General features: G+C 49.3%; 1 protein-coding gene and 1 long non-coding RNA gene across 19 annotated transcripts in view; one reads left to right on the forward strand and one right to left on the reverse strand.

Annotated features, from left to right (window-relative positions):
* Positions 1-3,405: 3,405 nt before the first annotated feature.
* Positions 3,406-8,477, reverse strand: LOC129525797 (uncharacterized). The gene is made up of 3 exons (XR_008670276.2): positions 5,900-8,477; positions 4,628-4,802; positions 3,406-4,439 (listed from the first exon to the last, which is right to left on the reverse strand). It is a non-coding gene; the product is annotated as an uncharacterized lncRNA (long non-coding RNA).
* Positions 8,478-8,783: 306 nt separating this feature from the next.
* Positions 8,784-16,391, forward strand: part of PIWIL1 (piwi like RNA-mediated gene silencing 1) — a 72,313-nt gene continuing 64,705 nt past the window's right edge. For 4 of the 18 annotated variants that reach the window (XM_055357634.2, XM_055357644.2, XM_031000826.3 and 1 more), the window contains exons 1-3: positions 8,950-9,227; positions 13,451-13,540; positions 13,863-13,974. In XM_055357634.2, coding sequence (XP_055213609.1) covers positions 13,463-13,540; positions 13,863-13,974 — 190 coding nt within the window. In that variant the 5' untranslated portion in view covers positions 8,950-9,227; positions 13,451-13,462. Of the gene's footprint in view, positions 9,228-9,752; positions 10,009-10,282; positions 10,392-13,450; positions 13,541-13,862; positions 13,975-16,391 lie in introns of those variants that run through there. The other 14 variants (XM_055357635.2, XM_031000827.3, XM_055357640.2 and 11 more) reach the window with 9 other exon arrangements.

Consider the following 16,391-nt stretch of genomic DNA (forward strand, 5'->3'; position numbering starts at 1 on the left):
GAATTTCATTTCTGCTTCAAAACACATTACTCTGAAAACATAACTTGGCAGTGCTTCTCAAAGTTTGATCTTGACCAACTGATATCAGAATCAACTGGAGAGCCTCTTAAAAATTCAGATGCCTGTCTCTGGGGACTGGTTCAGTTGTTTGGGCTTGGGTCCAGAAATCCTCATATTTAATTAGCTCCCAGGCAGCCCTGCTGCACATCCTGAGGTGGGACCCGCTGCGTCTTCCGTTAAGGTGTCCTGGGTTGCACCATCAGAAAGCCCAATTGTAACTGGCATGACCAATAAAGAAAATTTATCTCTTGGAATTTTGGTCATGGTCCCAGGAGGTCTAGAGCAGCTCTGGGCACCACATACTTCAAAGTCCAGAGGCGGGAAAAGACCATCTCTTTGTTATGTCCTGTTTTTTCCTTTTTTTTTTTTTTCCTTTATTGACCCCAGACAAAATCCTCTTGTATGTCTTTGGCCAGGATTGTTTCACATGCTGAGGTCTAAAATACACCATTTACTGGCAAAGGTTTTGGAGCTGCCACATTTGTTTAGAATAATTTCAAACCAACCCTGAGTTACTCAAGGCAGTGGTAGCCACCCCACAATATGCTGAGTTCTGAGAGCAGAGGAGGCAGTGAACAATTGTGTGAGGCGAAGGACAGCCCAGTTACCCCGATTTGATCCGTAGACATCGCACGAACCTATGAAATATCGTAAGTACCCCCAAAATGTGTACAACTATGACATGTCAATTTAAAAAAGAAGGTAGTAAACAGTCTTTGGGTGTCTCTGGTGCCAGGAAACTGTGTTCAAATTAATTTGGGCATAACAGCCAGTAGTTATGGCCACTCCAAAACAAAACTACACAGCTCTTGGGGAGGAAATGGTCAGAGAGAAGGATGCAATATTTGAAGAAGAAATGAACACAACAGGTATTTAAAAATTAAGAATGCCAAAGGCCAGTGACTTTGCCCTCGGCCTGAGTTCTGAGAGGTACACAAGAATGGAAATGGACAAAGTGTGAATACTTTGTCGTGCAAAGCTGTTGCATAAAGCTGAACACTATTACGTACGTTCAAGTATTCAAGAAATATTTCCTGAGACCCTCGGAATGCCAGGAACCAGACGCAATGTTGAGTAAGACCAGGATTCTGTCCTCAACGTGTTTTCCCAATAATGAAGGAAACGGGTTAAGTACGTGTTTACTTACAATTGCGGTGTGATAAATGCTATTGGAGAGACATAGAAAGCCTGGTAAGGTAAAACCACAGAGGAGAGGCCCTCACTGCAGGGATGCTGATCCACAGAGAGGGAAATGAAGGAAAGAAAACCTCATGGAGGAAGCGCCCAGGAGCTGAATTTCGAAGCTCTCTATGGCAGGAGCTTGGAATCCAGATTTGGGGAGAGCCTGGGAAAGGAGCAAAGTCGGACAGGCTGATGGAGAGTGGCCAAGCCACACCACAGAACGTGGGTTTGACCTGGCAGCCTAGCAATCCCCAAATACTTTTGATCATGCACCCAGAACAGAAAGTTTTGAGCATGAGCATCCAATATATTTATATTTAGTTGCAGTATGCCACTATACCTATTTGCAACATGCCAAAGTATTAGGCACATAATAAAATACACCGCTAATTAAAGATTAAAAATAAAATAACAGTGAATTAAATAAACATTTTCATTTGGTAAGAACTTTTTCTCAGTACAATAATTATGAGTGATACTTATTTCTTTTCAGTTCAACTGTGTGAAATGAAAATAACTCAGCCTTTCCATCTGCCGAAAGCTTGCAGGAGGAGTAGAAAGAAACGCAGGTATCAGCTCTAACCATTTCTTGGGGTTTGCTGATGTTTGCATTTTCCGTATGTCCCCCCACCCGTTATTTCTTTGCAGAGGAATCTTTTCCAGCCGTTTCTTTTTGTGAAGGTTGGTCTAGAGAGAGTTGGGTTAGTAATCCCAGCCGCTGCTGACGGGGCCCACCAGGCCGCAGCAGGTCACCAGAGGCTGGCCACGAGTCAGAGATGGGGGCTACTAACCCCACCATGCGGTGGGGCTCCCACCCTCCACCCTGGACACAGCCATTATGCACAAGACGCAGGAACCAAAGGAGGGTACGGGCGTCCCCCACATCTTACATATATTACAGCTCAACTTATTTTCTTATTTTTAGAATCAACTTTGTTCTAAGAAGCTCTCCCTTTGCCTCCTGCGGTGACCTTCCATGTCCTGCTCTAGAGGCCACTGGCAAAGCAACCGTGCCTAGTGCTAGGAGGGGAGGGCCAGGGCCACTGGGAGATGCGCATATAAACTGCAGGGGCTAACACAGGCCAGAGTCGTCCAGGGCCGCTCAGCTGCAGAGGCCTGAGAATCCTGAGAGCGGGAGGATGTTGAGTGTCACTCCTGAGCTCCGAGGATGAGCTCGCTTAGCCCAGTGGTTCTCGACTGCAGGGTGAACCAGAATGGACTGGAACCAACGTGGTGGTTGGCAGCACACACGGCTGGCTCAGCCCCAGGGTTTTGGATTCAGCAGGTCAGGGCTGGGAGGCAAGGAGTTGCATGTCCAACAGGTCTCGGTGCTGCTGGAGCTCCAAACCACACTTGGACTTGGAGAGCCGCTTTGTCAGTGCGTATGCATGAGGAGGCGGGAGAAGGACAAACTCCTGTGGGTGGCTCCAATGACTGGCTATAGCTGGAGGAAGAAAGCCGTAGCACAGAGGGCAAGGGGGATGGTGCTGAGATGGATGGGGCAGGCTGAGCAACACTCATGTGTCCCAGGGAAGACAGGTTGTCTGAAAGGAGCCACTGGGATTAGAAACCAAGAGGGTTCTGGAGCCCACGGAGGCCTCTGAGAATCAAAACCACACTGTGGGAGGGCAAGATGTGGATGTGGGGCCTAAGAAACCATTCTTTCAAGAAGACGGACTCTGGAGGGAAAAGAGGAAAGGAGGAGCCATAGGGATTCATTTTTGTTTTACTTCTATTCCCCCCCCCCAACTGTTTTTATGGTGGCAAAATACACAGAACATAAAATTTGCCATTTTAATCCTCTTTATGTGTACAGCGCGATGGTGTGAAATACATTCATAATGTCGCAATGTCAGACAACCACCACCAACGCTAGAGCTCCTTCCATCTTGCAAAACTGAAACACTGTCCCCGTTCCCCTCCCCCAGCCCCAGCAACCCTGCTTTACTGTCTGTCCTTGACTTTGACAACACTAAGTGCCTCCTAGAAGTGGAATGATATTTGTCTGTTCGTCACTGGCTTACTTCGCTGAGCTTAATGTCCTCTAGGTTCATCCATGTTGCAGGGTGCGTCGGGATTCCTTTCCTTTCTAAGGCTGGTAATACCCACTGCATGGATGACCCCGTTCTGCTCATTATTCATCAATGGAAACACACTTGGGTTGGGTCCACATATTAACTCTTTAATAATGCTGCTATGAACAGTGGGTACAAATATCTCTTCGAGACCCTTGTTTTGCTTCGTTCTTAAAGACAAGGATGACTAGTAAGACCCTGTCTCTTAAAAAGTAAAAAGAAAATATTAGCCAGCTGTAGTGGCCCATGCCTGTTGTCCCAGCTACTCAAGAGGCTGAGGTGGGAGGATCGCTTGAGCCCAGGAGGTCGCGGCTGCAGTGAGCTATGACTGCACCACTGAACTCCAGGCTGGCTGACACAGCAAGACTCTGTCTTAAAATAAAATACAATATATACAAATAAAATAATAAAGAAAATTGATGAAGACAGCTAGACAACATTGACGTGTCAAGGAGGAAGCCCCAGAAGAGAGAAGTGTTGAGAAGAAGAAGAGGAACTTGGGAGAGAGGAGGATCTTTGAGGAAGCAAGAAGGGGGACCCTAGAGCTGAGCTAAAGGGACTCCACGTGATGAGGCAGGCACAGCTGTGGCATGGGCAGCTCACAAACCCTGGCCTCATTTTCTCAGGGGGAACACCAGGGTCAGAGGCTCTGGGGCCTGTGAAGATCAGGAATCGCCATGAGAGGCGTGGAAAATGGAATTAACTGGGAAGGAGAGGAGAAAAGGATGACTGTGGACTGTGTCACCTCAGGCAACACTCTGCAGTCTGGTGCAGGCCCCTGGGTGTGGGTGGTTGGGATCCCCAAGTCGGTTGGGGGTGGCAGAAAGGCCACAATGCAGAGGTGCTGACAGTATGGAGGGGCATGTGGGGGAAGAGGCAATGGCCCCAGGGTCTGGCTAGCATTGGAGTAGAGGGCTGTGGATTGAACTCAGTTCACAGATACTCTGAGCAAACTCATGACATGCAGATCCCTGGGCTCCACCACTAAGAGATCCGGATACAGCAGGCCTGGGCAGGGCCTGGGAATCTGCATTTCTGTCAGGCTTCCAGGCGAGGCCGATGCTGATACATTCCATAGGGTGCACTTGGACACGTGCCCGTCTGGTCCAACATGCTCATCGTCTAGCGTGGAAAAAAGAATGCAGAGAGCTTAAGCGAGCAGAACAGAACCCACTTCCTGGGAAGCCAAGTCAGGACCCCCTGCCTCTGTCACCCTGCCCACCCCAAAACATCCCCCTTGTGGCCAGACTGTGATATTCAGGATTTGTTCACATTTTGTATATAAGAGAACAGACGAACTTCAGCCTCACCCATTGCTCTTTCCCTCTGGATGAATATTCCTGGGTAAACCTCCAGGCATGCTGTCTCGGGTACACTTGCCATTGCCATGCCGTCCCTCTAGTTAGTCCCTCTAGATCAGGGGCCTCAGGGCCAGGGGAGAGGCTGGGCAGCTCTTCAATTCAGCCCAGTCAGAACGACATGAGTCTGAAGGGAGAAGGGAAATGCTCTGAAAAATTACATTGAAGGGATTCATAGGAATTGCCTTAGATCTTTTTTCAACTCCATCTCTTCCTTTACAAACAAAATCTGGATCATGGGTTTAAAGGGGCTTTGAGATCCTTGAATGAAAGGAACTAGGTCAAAGCTTGCTCTGAGTATGTGGTTTTCTGCTTTAAAAACTTGGGAAACTGATTGGTTACAGAATATAGTCCAAAGCTCTGGACACAGCATGCAGGGTTCATGGTGAGTTTCTTTTCCATCTAGTCCCTGTCACCCCCAGCATAGTCTACCCAGATCATATTTTCAGCTTTACATGAAGTAACTTGGGATTTTTCTGTTCTCTGAGTATCTTCCATTGTTTCCCTTCCCTGGGATGCTCCTCCGCCCAACACTAGAGAGCACTGGTGGCCATTCCTAAAAATGCATCGGAAAATGTCCAAGTTTCCTGCTCCCCTTTAAAAATGTTTGAGCTGTCCACCAATGGATGAGTGGATAAACAAAATGTGGTCCGTCCAAACAGCAGAGTAAGATCCAGCCATAAGGAGGGCGGAAGCTCTGACGGGCTACAATGTAGGTGAGCCTTGAGAATACGGCGCTGAGTGAAAGAAGCCAGACACAAACGGCCACCTAGTGTATGACCCCGTTTCTATGAAATGAACAGGAAAGGAGACAGAAAGCAGATTCGTGGTTGCCAGGGTAGTGAGGGGAAGAGGGAGATGGAGAGTGACGGTTTTATTTCGGGATGATGAAAATGTTTTGGAACTAGAGGTGGGGGGTTGCGTAACATTATGAATGCATTAAATATCATGGAATTGTTCACTGTAAAATAGTTAATGTAGTGTTATGTGAATTTCACCTCAATTAAAAAAAAAAAAAACAACCAAAGCCATCATGTGAGGCCCAGCAAATCTGAGCCCTCATTCTCTCCTGGTAACTGGCTAGGACTAAGCAGCCACTGGCCCTTCAGGTCAGCATCCACGTTCCCAATTGTCACACTCCCTGCTTCCCTTGTTGGGCCATCAGCGGGAGGGCAGAGTGTGTTTTATTCACATCAATGAGAGGACAGAGTGTGTTTTACTCACAGCACTTAACAGGGTGCATTCGGCAGTCCAGATGCTCACATTTCCTTGCTCGCCAACTTCTAGAACCCGGTCTGTCCCTTCTGCAGCATCATCCCCTACGACTCCCCTGCCTGTGCCTGGCGTTGCTCCTGTGCTGGATGACTTGCAGTTTTCTAAATACCTCACATGTGCTCAGACCAACGTGCTCCGCCATGCCGATCCTCCTGTTCCCTGCAAACCCAAATCAGCCTTCAGGGCTTCAGCAGCGTTGAGTCACGAAGCATCCCTCAGCAACCTCCCGCTGAGCACCCACAGGATTGGTGGCACTCTGCTCACCTTCCCTGGTGGGTACACCCCTCTAGAGGCGGCTCCCGGAAAAAGAATCTGTAACTATTCATTTTTTAACTTCCAGAGTCAGGCACGAAGTTATACCTAGCAACGGATCCCAGAAGGGGTCCTGGTGGTGCTGTCAACATGGAAATTTTAAAGGTCACATTTTTTTCCTTGAATTTCTTTTCAAATTTTCTTTGAGTTTTCCTTTTCAAATTTTAGGTGAGCTTCTTGCGACATGATGTTTACACTCTCAGAAGAATGAGGGGTTTTGCCTCTGTCTTGCTATATCACAACTTATGTCTTTAGAAACTATTTCATACTTCACACACCAAGACACTCCAGCGATGTTCTTTAGCAGAGGCAAGGAGTTTAGCATATAGAGAAAATAAAGCAGAGGGAAAAGTGTTACTTCTGTAGTGTAAGGTCCGTTCACGGTATTTTTCTCCCGAGTTGAGGCTGTAAACATCTATTTCTTGTTTTATAGCTCCCTCTGCTGGCAGGTCTCAGAATGTCTTTCTCATCAACACCTTAAATCCTTGGAAAAGTTATGTTCACATTGCATTCCAAAAGGCACCATTTAGTTTTTACAAAGCGAAAGCCTTTGGAAAGCTATTTTTCTTTCAAACTACTGGCTTCCAATGCCTTTTGGCCTCGCCCCAAATTTATTAGCCTTCTCTGAGCATAAGAATAACTTGATGTTACTTCTTGAAATTCCTTGCACCCGTCCCAGACCTCCTGGAATCAGCGTGATCTGGGAGTCTGTATTATTTGGAAGTTCCCTCAGTGGATGCTTACACTCAGGCTAGTGTGGGAAACGCTGACATCTAACCTGCATCTAACCTGCCCCTTTCATGGCACAGATGAGACGTAGGATTTGGGAAGGTGGCTTGGGGAGCCTTCAGCCCTCTCCAGCCCCCGATTCCCAGGCATGCGCTTTTAAGTATGAATAATAAGCAATATGTAGGCCGGGCTCTGTGGCTTATGCCTGTAATCCCTGCACACTGGGAGGCCAAGATGGGTGGATCACTTGAGCCCAGAAGTTTGAGACCGGCCTGGGCAACATGATGAAACCCTCTTTCTACAAGAGATACAAAAAAATTAGCTGGGTGTATTTCTCGTATTTCTACAAGAAATACAAAAAAAATTACTACAGGTGGCACACACCTGTAATACCAGCTACAGGGGAGGCTGAGGCAGGAGGATCACCTGAGCCCAGGAGGTCGAGGCTGCAGGGAGCCATGATCCCACCATTGCACTCCAGCCTGACAGAGCCAGACCCTGTCTCACAACAAAACAAAGAACACAAAATTATGTGGGCATGGTGGTGGGTGCCTGTAGTCGCAGCTACTCAGGAGGCTGGGAGACGGAGGTTGCAGTGAGCCAAGATCCTGCCACTGCACTCCATCCTGGGCGACAGAATGAGACTCCGTCTCACACACACACACACACACACAAAAAAAAAAAAAAAAAAAAAAGGAAAAGCACTATGTTTACCGTATAAATGCAGTTTTAAAACCTGTCTGCAGAGGCGACCCTATTTCTACTACCTCCTACAATCATGTTTATAGTTATGGAACATAACAGGTCAGGCAGTTAGTGAGCCTCAGTCCCACTTCCACCTTGACAAATAAACCTGTTCTATCTTACAATATTTCCGGTTGTTTTGTGGCTGTTGACTTTGCCTCCATGAGGAAATTAACTCCTACGGAGGGCACCTAGCTCGGCGTAGACCCGGTCAGTACCACCTGCGATGCCTTGGAAATGCAGCCGGCGGGGCCCACCTGTGGAGCCTGCAGACCGGAATCTCTGGTCTGCGTCCTAACCAGCCCTGCAGGTGATCCCCCGCAGGTGAAGGCTGAGAACCCCTGCGGTCCACGTTGGCATGCACCCAAGGCACAAGTCATTGAAAGCTAAATTTCCAGGTAACAGCCGCCTAGCACCTTAGACTTGCATTGCAGTTTTATTTTCTTTGGGGGCAAAGTTCAAATCTCTGTGTGCTGAGTGAAAGAGCTTCCGACGTTAAAGGCCAGACCAGGATCGAGTCCACTGCTACAGTAGGGCGCTCGGTGCCCACGTGGGCACCATTTCGAAGTCTATGGAGGGTCTACTTCGTGCGCCGCCGCCCAGTTCCACGGGCTAGTAGGGAACTGGCCCGACCCCGTGTCGGCCTGCAGGGGGCTCGCACTGGGGGAACTACAGGAGCCAAGCCAGGGAAGGCCGGGGGTCTGGGCGAAGCAGAAGAGGAACGGGGCGGGGCCTGGGTGGGGCTGGCCGAGGCCTGTGGGGAGGGGGCAGGGCACGTGTTGGGTGCCTGGGCGGGGCCAGGCGGGGTCTTGGAGGGGCAGGGGCGGAGCCTGTGGGGCGGGGGCGGGGCCTGTGGGGCCTGGGCGTGGCGTCTAGGCAGGGCCAGGCGGGGTCTTGGCGGGATGGGGGCGGGGCCTATGGGGAGGGGCCAGGGCATGTGCGAGGTGTCTGGCCGGGGCCAGGCGGGGTCTTGGGGAGGTAGGGGCGGGGCCTGTGGGGCGGGGCGGGCCTGGCTTGTGGGGCCTGTGCCGGGTGTCCGGGAGGGGCCAGACGGGGTCTTGGAGGGGCGGGGCCGGGGCCTGTGGGGCGGGGCTCCTCTGGTCCCGCCCCGGCCACATCAGAAACAGCCGTTTGCTGGGCAGCCAATGAGGGCGTGGCGCGCGCCGCTTTCCGCCGTTACTGGGCGTATGGCGTACTGACACGAGGCCAGCGCCTGGGAGGAGGTATTCATCCGCCCAGGAAAAGAGCGCCTGTTGCTCGCTGCCCGCGTGTCCCTGGCTCTCTCGGGAACCCAGCGCCGAAGGCGAGGTGGGCGCGGGCCGAAGGAGGTCCTGGGAGGTCGGCGGCGCGGAGGGATCTCCGCGGGAGCCGTTGGGGCTGTTGGCCTCGGGCTGAGGTGCGAGGACCAGGACTAGGGCGAGGGCAGCGGTCCAAGGTGCGGGGCGAGGCTGTGGTGCTAGGTGTGCGGGGGCCGGGTGTCCGGGATGTGAAGGTGAGGCTCGAGGTGCGGGGACCGGGTTGCGGGGGCGAGGTCCCAGGTGCGGGGGATGCAGGAGCCAGATGCTGTGGCGAGGTCGCAGGTGCAAGGGATGCAGGAGCCGGGTGCGGGGTCGAGGTCCCAGGTGCCGGGGATGCAGGAGCCGGGTGCGGGGTCGAGGTCCCAGGTGCGGGGGATGCAGGAGCCGGGTGCGGGGGCGAGGTCCCAGGTGCAAGGGATGCAGGAGCCGGGTGCGGGGTCGAGGTCCCAGGTGCGGGGGATGCAGGAGCCGGGTGCGGGGGCGAGGTCCCAGGTGCTGGGGATGCAGGAGCCGGGTGCGGGGGCGAGGTCCCAGGTGCTGGGGATGCAGGAGCCTGGCGTGCAGGGGCCGGGGTGCGGGGGCGAGGTATCAGGTGTGGGGGGTGCGGGGCCGGGGGGAGGCGCTGAGGCCCGTCTTAACGGGGCTGTAGGGCCGGGGTGCGGGGGTGCAGGGGCCGGGGTGCGGGGGCGAGGTCCCAGGTGCGGGGGGTGCGGGGGCCGGGGTGAGAGGCTGAGGCCTGAGTTGCCGGGGGTGCGGGGGCGGAGGTCTCCGCATTGGCGGCCGTGCGTGAGACTGCGGGGACCTGGGAGCTCTGCAGGAGGGCCTTCGGGACCTGCCGCACTACCCACGCGGCCGCGGGGCGCGATCTCCGCGGAGGGCGAGGGCCTCTTCCCGCGTCCGCCGCCGCTGCGCTGCGCCCCCGGGAGCCTTGGGAGCCGGACGTTGGGAAGAGGACGGAACTCCCGAGGACCCCAAGTGAGGCGGCGACCGCGACGGCCGGGCTCTGCGAGGGCCGGGGGTCCTCGCGGGTGCTGGCGGCCCGGCCCCTGGCACCTGTGGAGGGAAAGGGGCGGCGGGGCGGTGGCGTCCTGGGATGGATGCTCTCGCTGTCTTCAGCCCCGGCCGCCTCCAGGGCAAAGCCGGCTGCACCCCTGCGCAGCCTGTTCTCTGAGCGCTTTTCTTTTCGTTTTTAAGTTGTGGCCAGAGTGACCCCGCTCGCATAGAATGTACCGCTCAACGGTTTTTAGGCGTGTGGCGCGGTGGTGGTTCCCACGTGCGCGGCGTCGTCCTGAGCTCAGCGCCGGAGGGACCTTGTTAGGTGGAAGCGTCTCTGGCAGAGCTGGTAGCGAATCGGAGAGGTGATTTCCAGCGAGTGTGGTTATTGGAAGCACACACTTGCTTTCTGACTTTAAGAATTCAATATCCAGACTGAGGTGGTTTTGAAACTGGAAGGAGATAAAGCTGAAAACCAGAGTTGTGCTGGGAAACCTGGACGTAGAGCGCTGAGCCCCCCGGGTATTTAGTGACCAGCACAGCGCGCCGCCGTGGGTTTCAGGCCCTGGAGATGATGAGAATCAGCTGGAGAGCTGCTTCCAGTCGGCTTCTAACTCGGGAGGGCTGAGAGCTGCTCCCCACCCCGCAATTTCTGTTCCCAGCCAGTCCAGATGCTGCCCGTCAGGGACCAGGCTTTGAGAACTGATGTGCTGCTTTAGGAATATTTTCTGCTGGAGATGAGAGTTCAGCTTGTCACTGTTTTTTAATCACTGTTTCACACCGTTGTTTGTAAGGTGTCAAGCGACGGACTGGGTGCAAAGGCATCAATTGTGATTCGCAGCCTAGTTGGAGAAGCTATGGAGTGCAGAGATGTGGGGAGGGAGAAAACAGGTGACCATGTAGCAGGGTGACCGTGGTCACGCCGGGGAAACGGCTTTCGGAGAAGGGAGCAAGGGATGGCCTGCGAGCTGGTCCTTAAGCGGTTCACTGGATTCTTGTGGTTTCAGAGGAGGGTGAGGCTTTTTTAGCAGAGGCTGTGCCACGGTGTAGGGTGAGTCACGGAATTGATAGTGATAGGAAGCAAGTTGTGTTTGCTGGAGTCTCAAGCGGATGCTTTCAGATTGATTTGTAGATCAGCAGCCCCCAGTCTTTTTGGCACCAGGGACCGATTTCATGGAAGACAATTTTTCCACGGACCGGTGAGGGATGGTTTCGGGATGAAACGGTTCCACCTCGGATTATCAGGCATTAGATTCTCATAAGGAGCAGGCAGCCTAGATCCTTGGCACGCCGACTTCACAGTAGGGTTCACACTCCTAGGAGAATCTAATGCCTCCACTGATCTAACAGGAGGTGAGCTCAGGCTGTCCTGCTCACTCACTGCGGGCGGCTCACTTCCTGCTGTGTGGCCTGGTTCCGGTACAGGTCCATGGGGCGTGGGGGTTGGTGGTGGTGGTTGGGAGAGGGGGTTGGTGGTGGTGGTGGTGGTGGTGGGAGCGGGGGGGTGGGTGGGGGAGGGGGGGTGGTGGTGGTGGTGCTGGGGACGCTGCCTGTAGATTATCGGCAAGAGACTTTCATGCGCCAGTATGCCCCGTGTGTAAGCTGAGCATGCATACGTAATCATTGTCATGATGCGCACCTTATAAAATAAATACAAAGCAGTTTAAAATGAGATTTAAAATTAGTTGTAATATGCTGGCACCTCAGCGGATTATCCTGTGTAAACTCCTTTGGAAATTGCTGATTTAGAGTCATATTGTAAGGGGTCTAATACAATGAATATTTGCTTTAATCCTGTAAAATACAGTAGGAAGTCGGAGGTTTTTAAAATTGAAAAATGGCATTAGATTTATCTTTCTGTGAAGATCATGAAGCCAAGAATTTTAGAAGCTGTTAAAACTCAGAGGATGAAAAAGATAATGTGATTTAAGGCAGAGTGATGGTAGATGATGTCATCGCCTGCCCCTATGTAGAACCTTGGATGGTTTCTCATGTGTTGAGTATCCAAGCTGTCTGCAGGACCCTGAGCAGTCTGCTCCCTGCCCACATGAATTCCTCCACTCCCCTTGCCCCTTCCCTTTCCAGTCCCACTGGACGTCTTTTGGTTCTGCATCCAGTTCAAGCACTTATGTGTGGGTTGTTACCGCTTGTGTGGAAGACTGGTACCACCCTACCTTCCAGTTCCTAATTCTCTATTTCAGCTTCAATCTTGTTAGAGGTGGGGATAACAAGGTGCAACAAGTGTTAGAGAATTCTACCAAAGATATTTTGGATTTATCCTAAGATCTAACTACTTCATATGAAAAAGATAACACTACTAGCATCCTGCCTTCCTGTAGTATTCTAAGAAGCTGACTTCAAGTTGCTTTTAAAGCTGTGTGTAAATAACGTGTATTAACACGTGTAGTTATAATTTTACCTGCCCTTTCCATTAGGGCTAATGTTTGTTGACTGCTCACTAGAGGCCGGTGTGAGTTCTCATTTGATCCTCACCATTGACTTGTGCAGTAGGTTATTCCAACCATTCGACAAAGAGTCACACGCTATGTTGTTTTCTCATGTTGTCTAAAATGTGAAGGAGTTGGGGGTTCAGGCAGTTGAGCTCTGAGGCCTCTACCCTTAATAGCCTGATGACATTGTGTACCACCACGATGAGGGTGAGAGATTGTTACAGCTGAGCCCAAAGCTGATCCCAGCTCACAGGAAGCACTTAGTACCATCATGATGTTGAAGAAATGGAGAGAACGGTCCTGGCAGATGTAGGAGAAATAAAGGAGTGGTTTTGAAATCAGTGACTCCATTCTTTTTATTTAGATATAGCGTATATGGTGATGCCACTCACCAAGAATGAAATTATGGGACATGAGGTAGAAGAGATGCTAGTTTGGGTATGTTCAGCGTAAGCCACACATGGAACTCTGGGAAGATCCAGGAGGACTCATTATGTATGCAGAAGGATTTTCTAAGGGGCCTGGCGGGACACTTGCCACAAGTGCCTGTTTCTGTGTGTGTGTGTGTGTGTGTGTGTGTGTGTGTGTGTATGGGAGTATGTGTTAAGTGTGTGTACATGTGTATCTCCAAATGGGAAAGAAAGAACCAGCCACCAGCATCCTAATTCTTTCAGCACTTTCTCCTCCTAAGTCTGTTTATAATAAATAATCCAAATGAAAAACTAAGTCTTATATTAAAATAGGTTTTCCCCTTTGGCCCTACTGCAGTGCCCAGTGCAAGGTAAGCAACTGAGTTTGTTGAATGTAGGAATGTTACATTAAAAAAAAACCTGTCACTAAAGATTAGAAGGATACATAATAATTGCCTGGGGAGCTTACTTTTGAAACTCAAAGAAGTTTAAAGTAACATTGTAGAAATTGTCAAATGTGATTGCCTCCATTGAGTATTGTCTTCAAGATTGTTTCCTCTCCAGAAATAGAAAACAATGACTGGGCGAGCCAGAGCCAGAGCCAGAGGAAGGGCCCGCGGTCAGGAGACAGCGCAGCTGGTGGGCTCCACTGCCGTGAGTGCTTCACCGTTTCTGACTACAGAAAATGTCTTTGACTCTTGATCAGCCTAAGCTGTTGAAAATAAACTAAAAACTGTGCTGGGAAGGATATAGGAAGTGAGCAAGGGAGATCATGCCGTGTTTCCTCAGGATATTAGAAGCTGATTCGTGACTTTATTTGGTGACTCTTCTCTCAAATTTATTTTTAAGAATAAAATATTTGATTATTAATTTAGATAGGTGTTGGTTGAATTCCTGAGACTTAAGACTAGAAATTTTCTCTGGTGTCTGTGACCGCTTGACGAAAAGAATGTTCTTTATTTGCATGTAACTACAGAGTCAGCAACCTGGTTATATTCAGCCTAGGCCTCAGCCGCCACCAGCAGAGGGGGAATTATTTGGCCGTGGACGGCAGAGAGGAACAGCAGGAGGAACAGCCAAGTCACAAGGTGAAGAGAAAGTAAAAGGAAGTCTTAACAACTGTGTTCAACATATACAGCAAATTTTATTGAATTAAAACTTGGTACAAAAATTTGTGCTGAAACTGTTTAAGAAACATTTCCTTATAATGTTGCCACAACACACAAATCAATTGTGGAAAATACTTAAATATAATTTCTTAAACATTCTATGTATCAGTCTTCATTAATAAATGACTTAAAAAAATGGTTACTCAGGATTGCAAATTTAACTCTATGGAACAGTTCCCTATCTGTAACAAGGTAGTGTCTACCTGTAGAGGTAAAGATCATTGTGACCATTAATACATGGGATAACAAATGAAAGCCCTGTTTTGTCATCTCTCACTGCTCTTTAGGGATTATACCTGAGAATTGCTTGTCACAGTAAATGCTCAAATACCTAATGTATTGTAGAAATTAATATAAGTTTAACAGATTATTGTTAATTAGACATTGTTTGGACCTTGATTTTCATTCTATAAAAGGGATGTGGATGCATTGAAGGATTCTTTTTTTTTGAGACAGAGTCTCACTCTGTCTCCCAGGCTGGAGTGCAGTGGTGCGATCTCTGCTCACTGGAGACTCCACTTCCTGGGTTCCTGCCATTCTCCTGCCTCAGCCTCCCGAGTAGCTGGGACTACAGGCGCCCACCACCGCACCCAGCTAATTTTTTTGTATTTTTTAGTAGAGATGGTGTTTCACTGTGTTAGCCAGGATGGTCTCGGTCTCCTGACCTCGTGATCCTCCCGGCTCGGCCTCCCAAAGTGCTGGGATTACAGGCGTGAGCCACCACACCCGGCCCATTGAAGGATTCTTAAATAGCACAGTGGTGTGAGGTCTGATTTGTGTTTGAAATAAAATCACTCTAGGAGCTGCATGGAAGGGGGAATTAGCAAGGTTCCCAGTCTTGTCCATTCTGAAATCTGTCCTCTTCATCAAGTGACAAAATCAAGCTTTGGCTAAGTGTCATAGCAGTACTGTATATCTCAAGCAGAACTGATTTCATCATTGTTTATATTCAGAAACTGGCAATTGGATTTTTGCATCCAGAACCGAATTTTTTTAAGACCAATTAAAAATTTTTAAGGAAAAATATCAGCCTTTATGACCCTTCAGTGTCATCAGGTTGGATTCAGTATGCATGATTTAGTGTAGTTACTCACCCAGTGCCATCAATACTTCAAACCAAGCCTCTGGGATAAAAAGCTCACTGAGAGAGACAAGTATGAACAGTTACATATTTAAAGGATTTTTAGGTAGAGCCCCCTCCAAATCATGAGGTACAGAAACAAACATGGAAGTGCCTTGTAAAGTGCTTTAGACGTGATTTTTAAAACTTCTGACATGCCTGTGATGCTTATTCTCAATTTTTCAGGTGAAGGAATTGACACTCATATTAAATAACTGGTTTCCAAAGTATAGCAAGAACTGAAATATTTTAAGCCACTGTTATTTCTCTAAGGAAGTCTAGAGAGTAGGCAGTTCTGGTGTTTGTGGTCAGAAGAGAACTGGACTCTGATCTTTTTGTTCTTTTGTCCTGGGCTCATGACTGCCATCATTAAGACCTCTGTTTGGTTCAGAACTTCTGTATTTGAGCCCTCCCTGCCAGATCCAGATTGCAGGCTCCATGAGCAGGGCAAAGGGTCAGGAAGTACAAAAGTCACAAGTCAGCTATTGGCTCTCTTATGGAATTTTTCCAAAAGTGTCATCCTGCAATTTCTGCTTAAGTCTCTTAGGCCGTCCCTAGCCATGGGGAGGGTGGAAATTTTAGTCTATTAAGTATATTACTCCAAAAATAGAATTTATTTAAAGAATGAGGGGTTAGTTATTGGATAGTCAACTGGTAATCTCTTTTACACAAGATAACATGCCTATGAATTGACAGCTGGAATTTTAACGCTTGACTACAAAGTTCATATTTGTTTTTTGGCTCACATCATATTGTTGATCTGAGATAATTGTATAATTTCAGCAAATCAAATGACTTGAATAATTTAGGTCCTTATAACCACAGCTTGCAGCACTAAGCATGAACTGATTAATCACGACCTTATTACCTATACCAGTATGAGATGCATGTCATGGTCATAGAATATGTGCAGGTGCAGAAATCCATTCTTCTGATTCTGAAGAGAATCAGGTAGTGAGGAAGTTGCATTTTAGATGTAAGTTTTCTAATCCAGGTTACAGATTTAAACCCTCTAAACCACCAGTTTCTGTAGTTGTAATTGCATCATGACAGACTGTGGAAAATACATGAAGACCTTTGGGTAGTTATCAGACTTACAATACAGAAAAATAATTTTCCAGTCAGCAAACATATGCTCCTGCACTCTTGCACCACAGTCCAGTTGGCTTGATCTCTTGATTCAAGGTGTACATCTCTTGAAAGGGTGCATCTGCAG

The sequence above is a fragment of the Gorilla gorilla genome, chromosome 10 (genome assembly GCF_029281585.2).
Source record: "Gorilla gorilla gorilla isolate KB3781 chromosome 10, NHGRI_mGorGor1-v2.1_pri, whole genome shotgun sequence".
NCBI classification, from domain to species: Eukaryota; Metazoa; Chordata; class Mammalia; order Primates; family Hominidae; genus Gorilla; species Gorilla gorilla.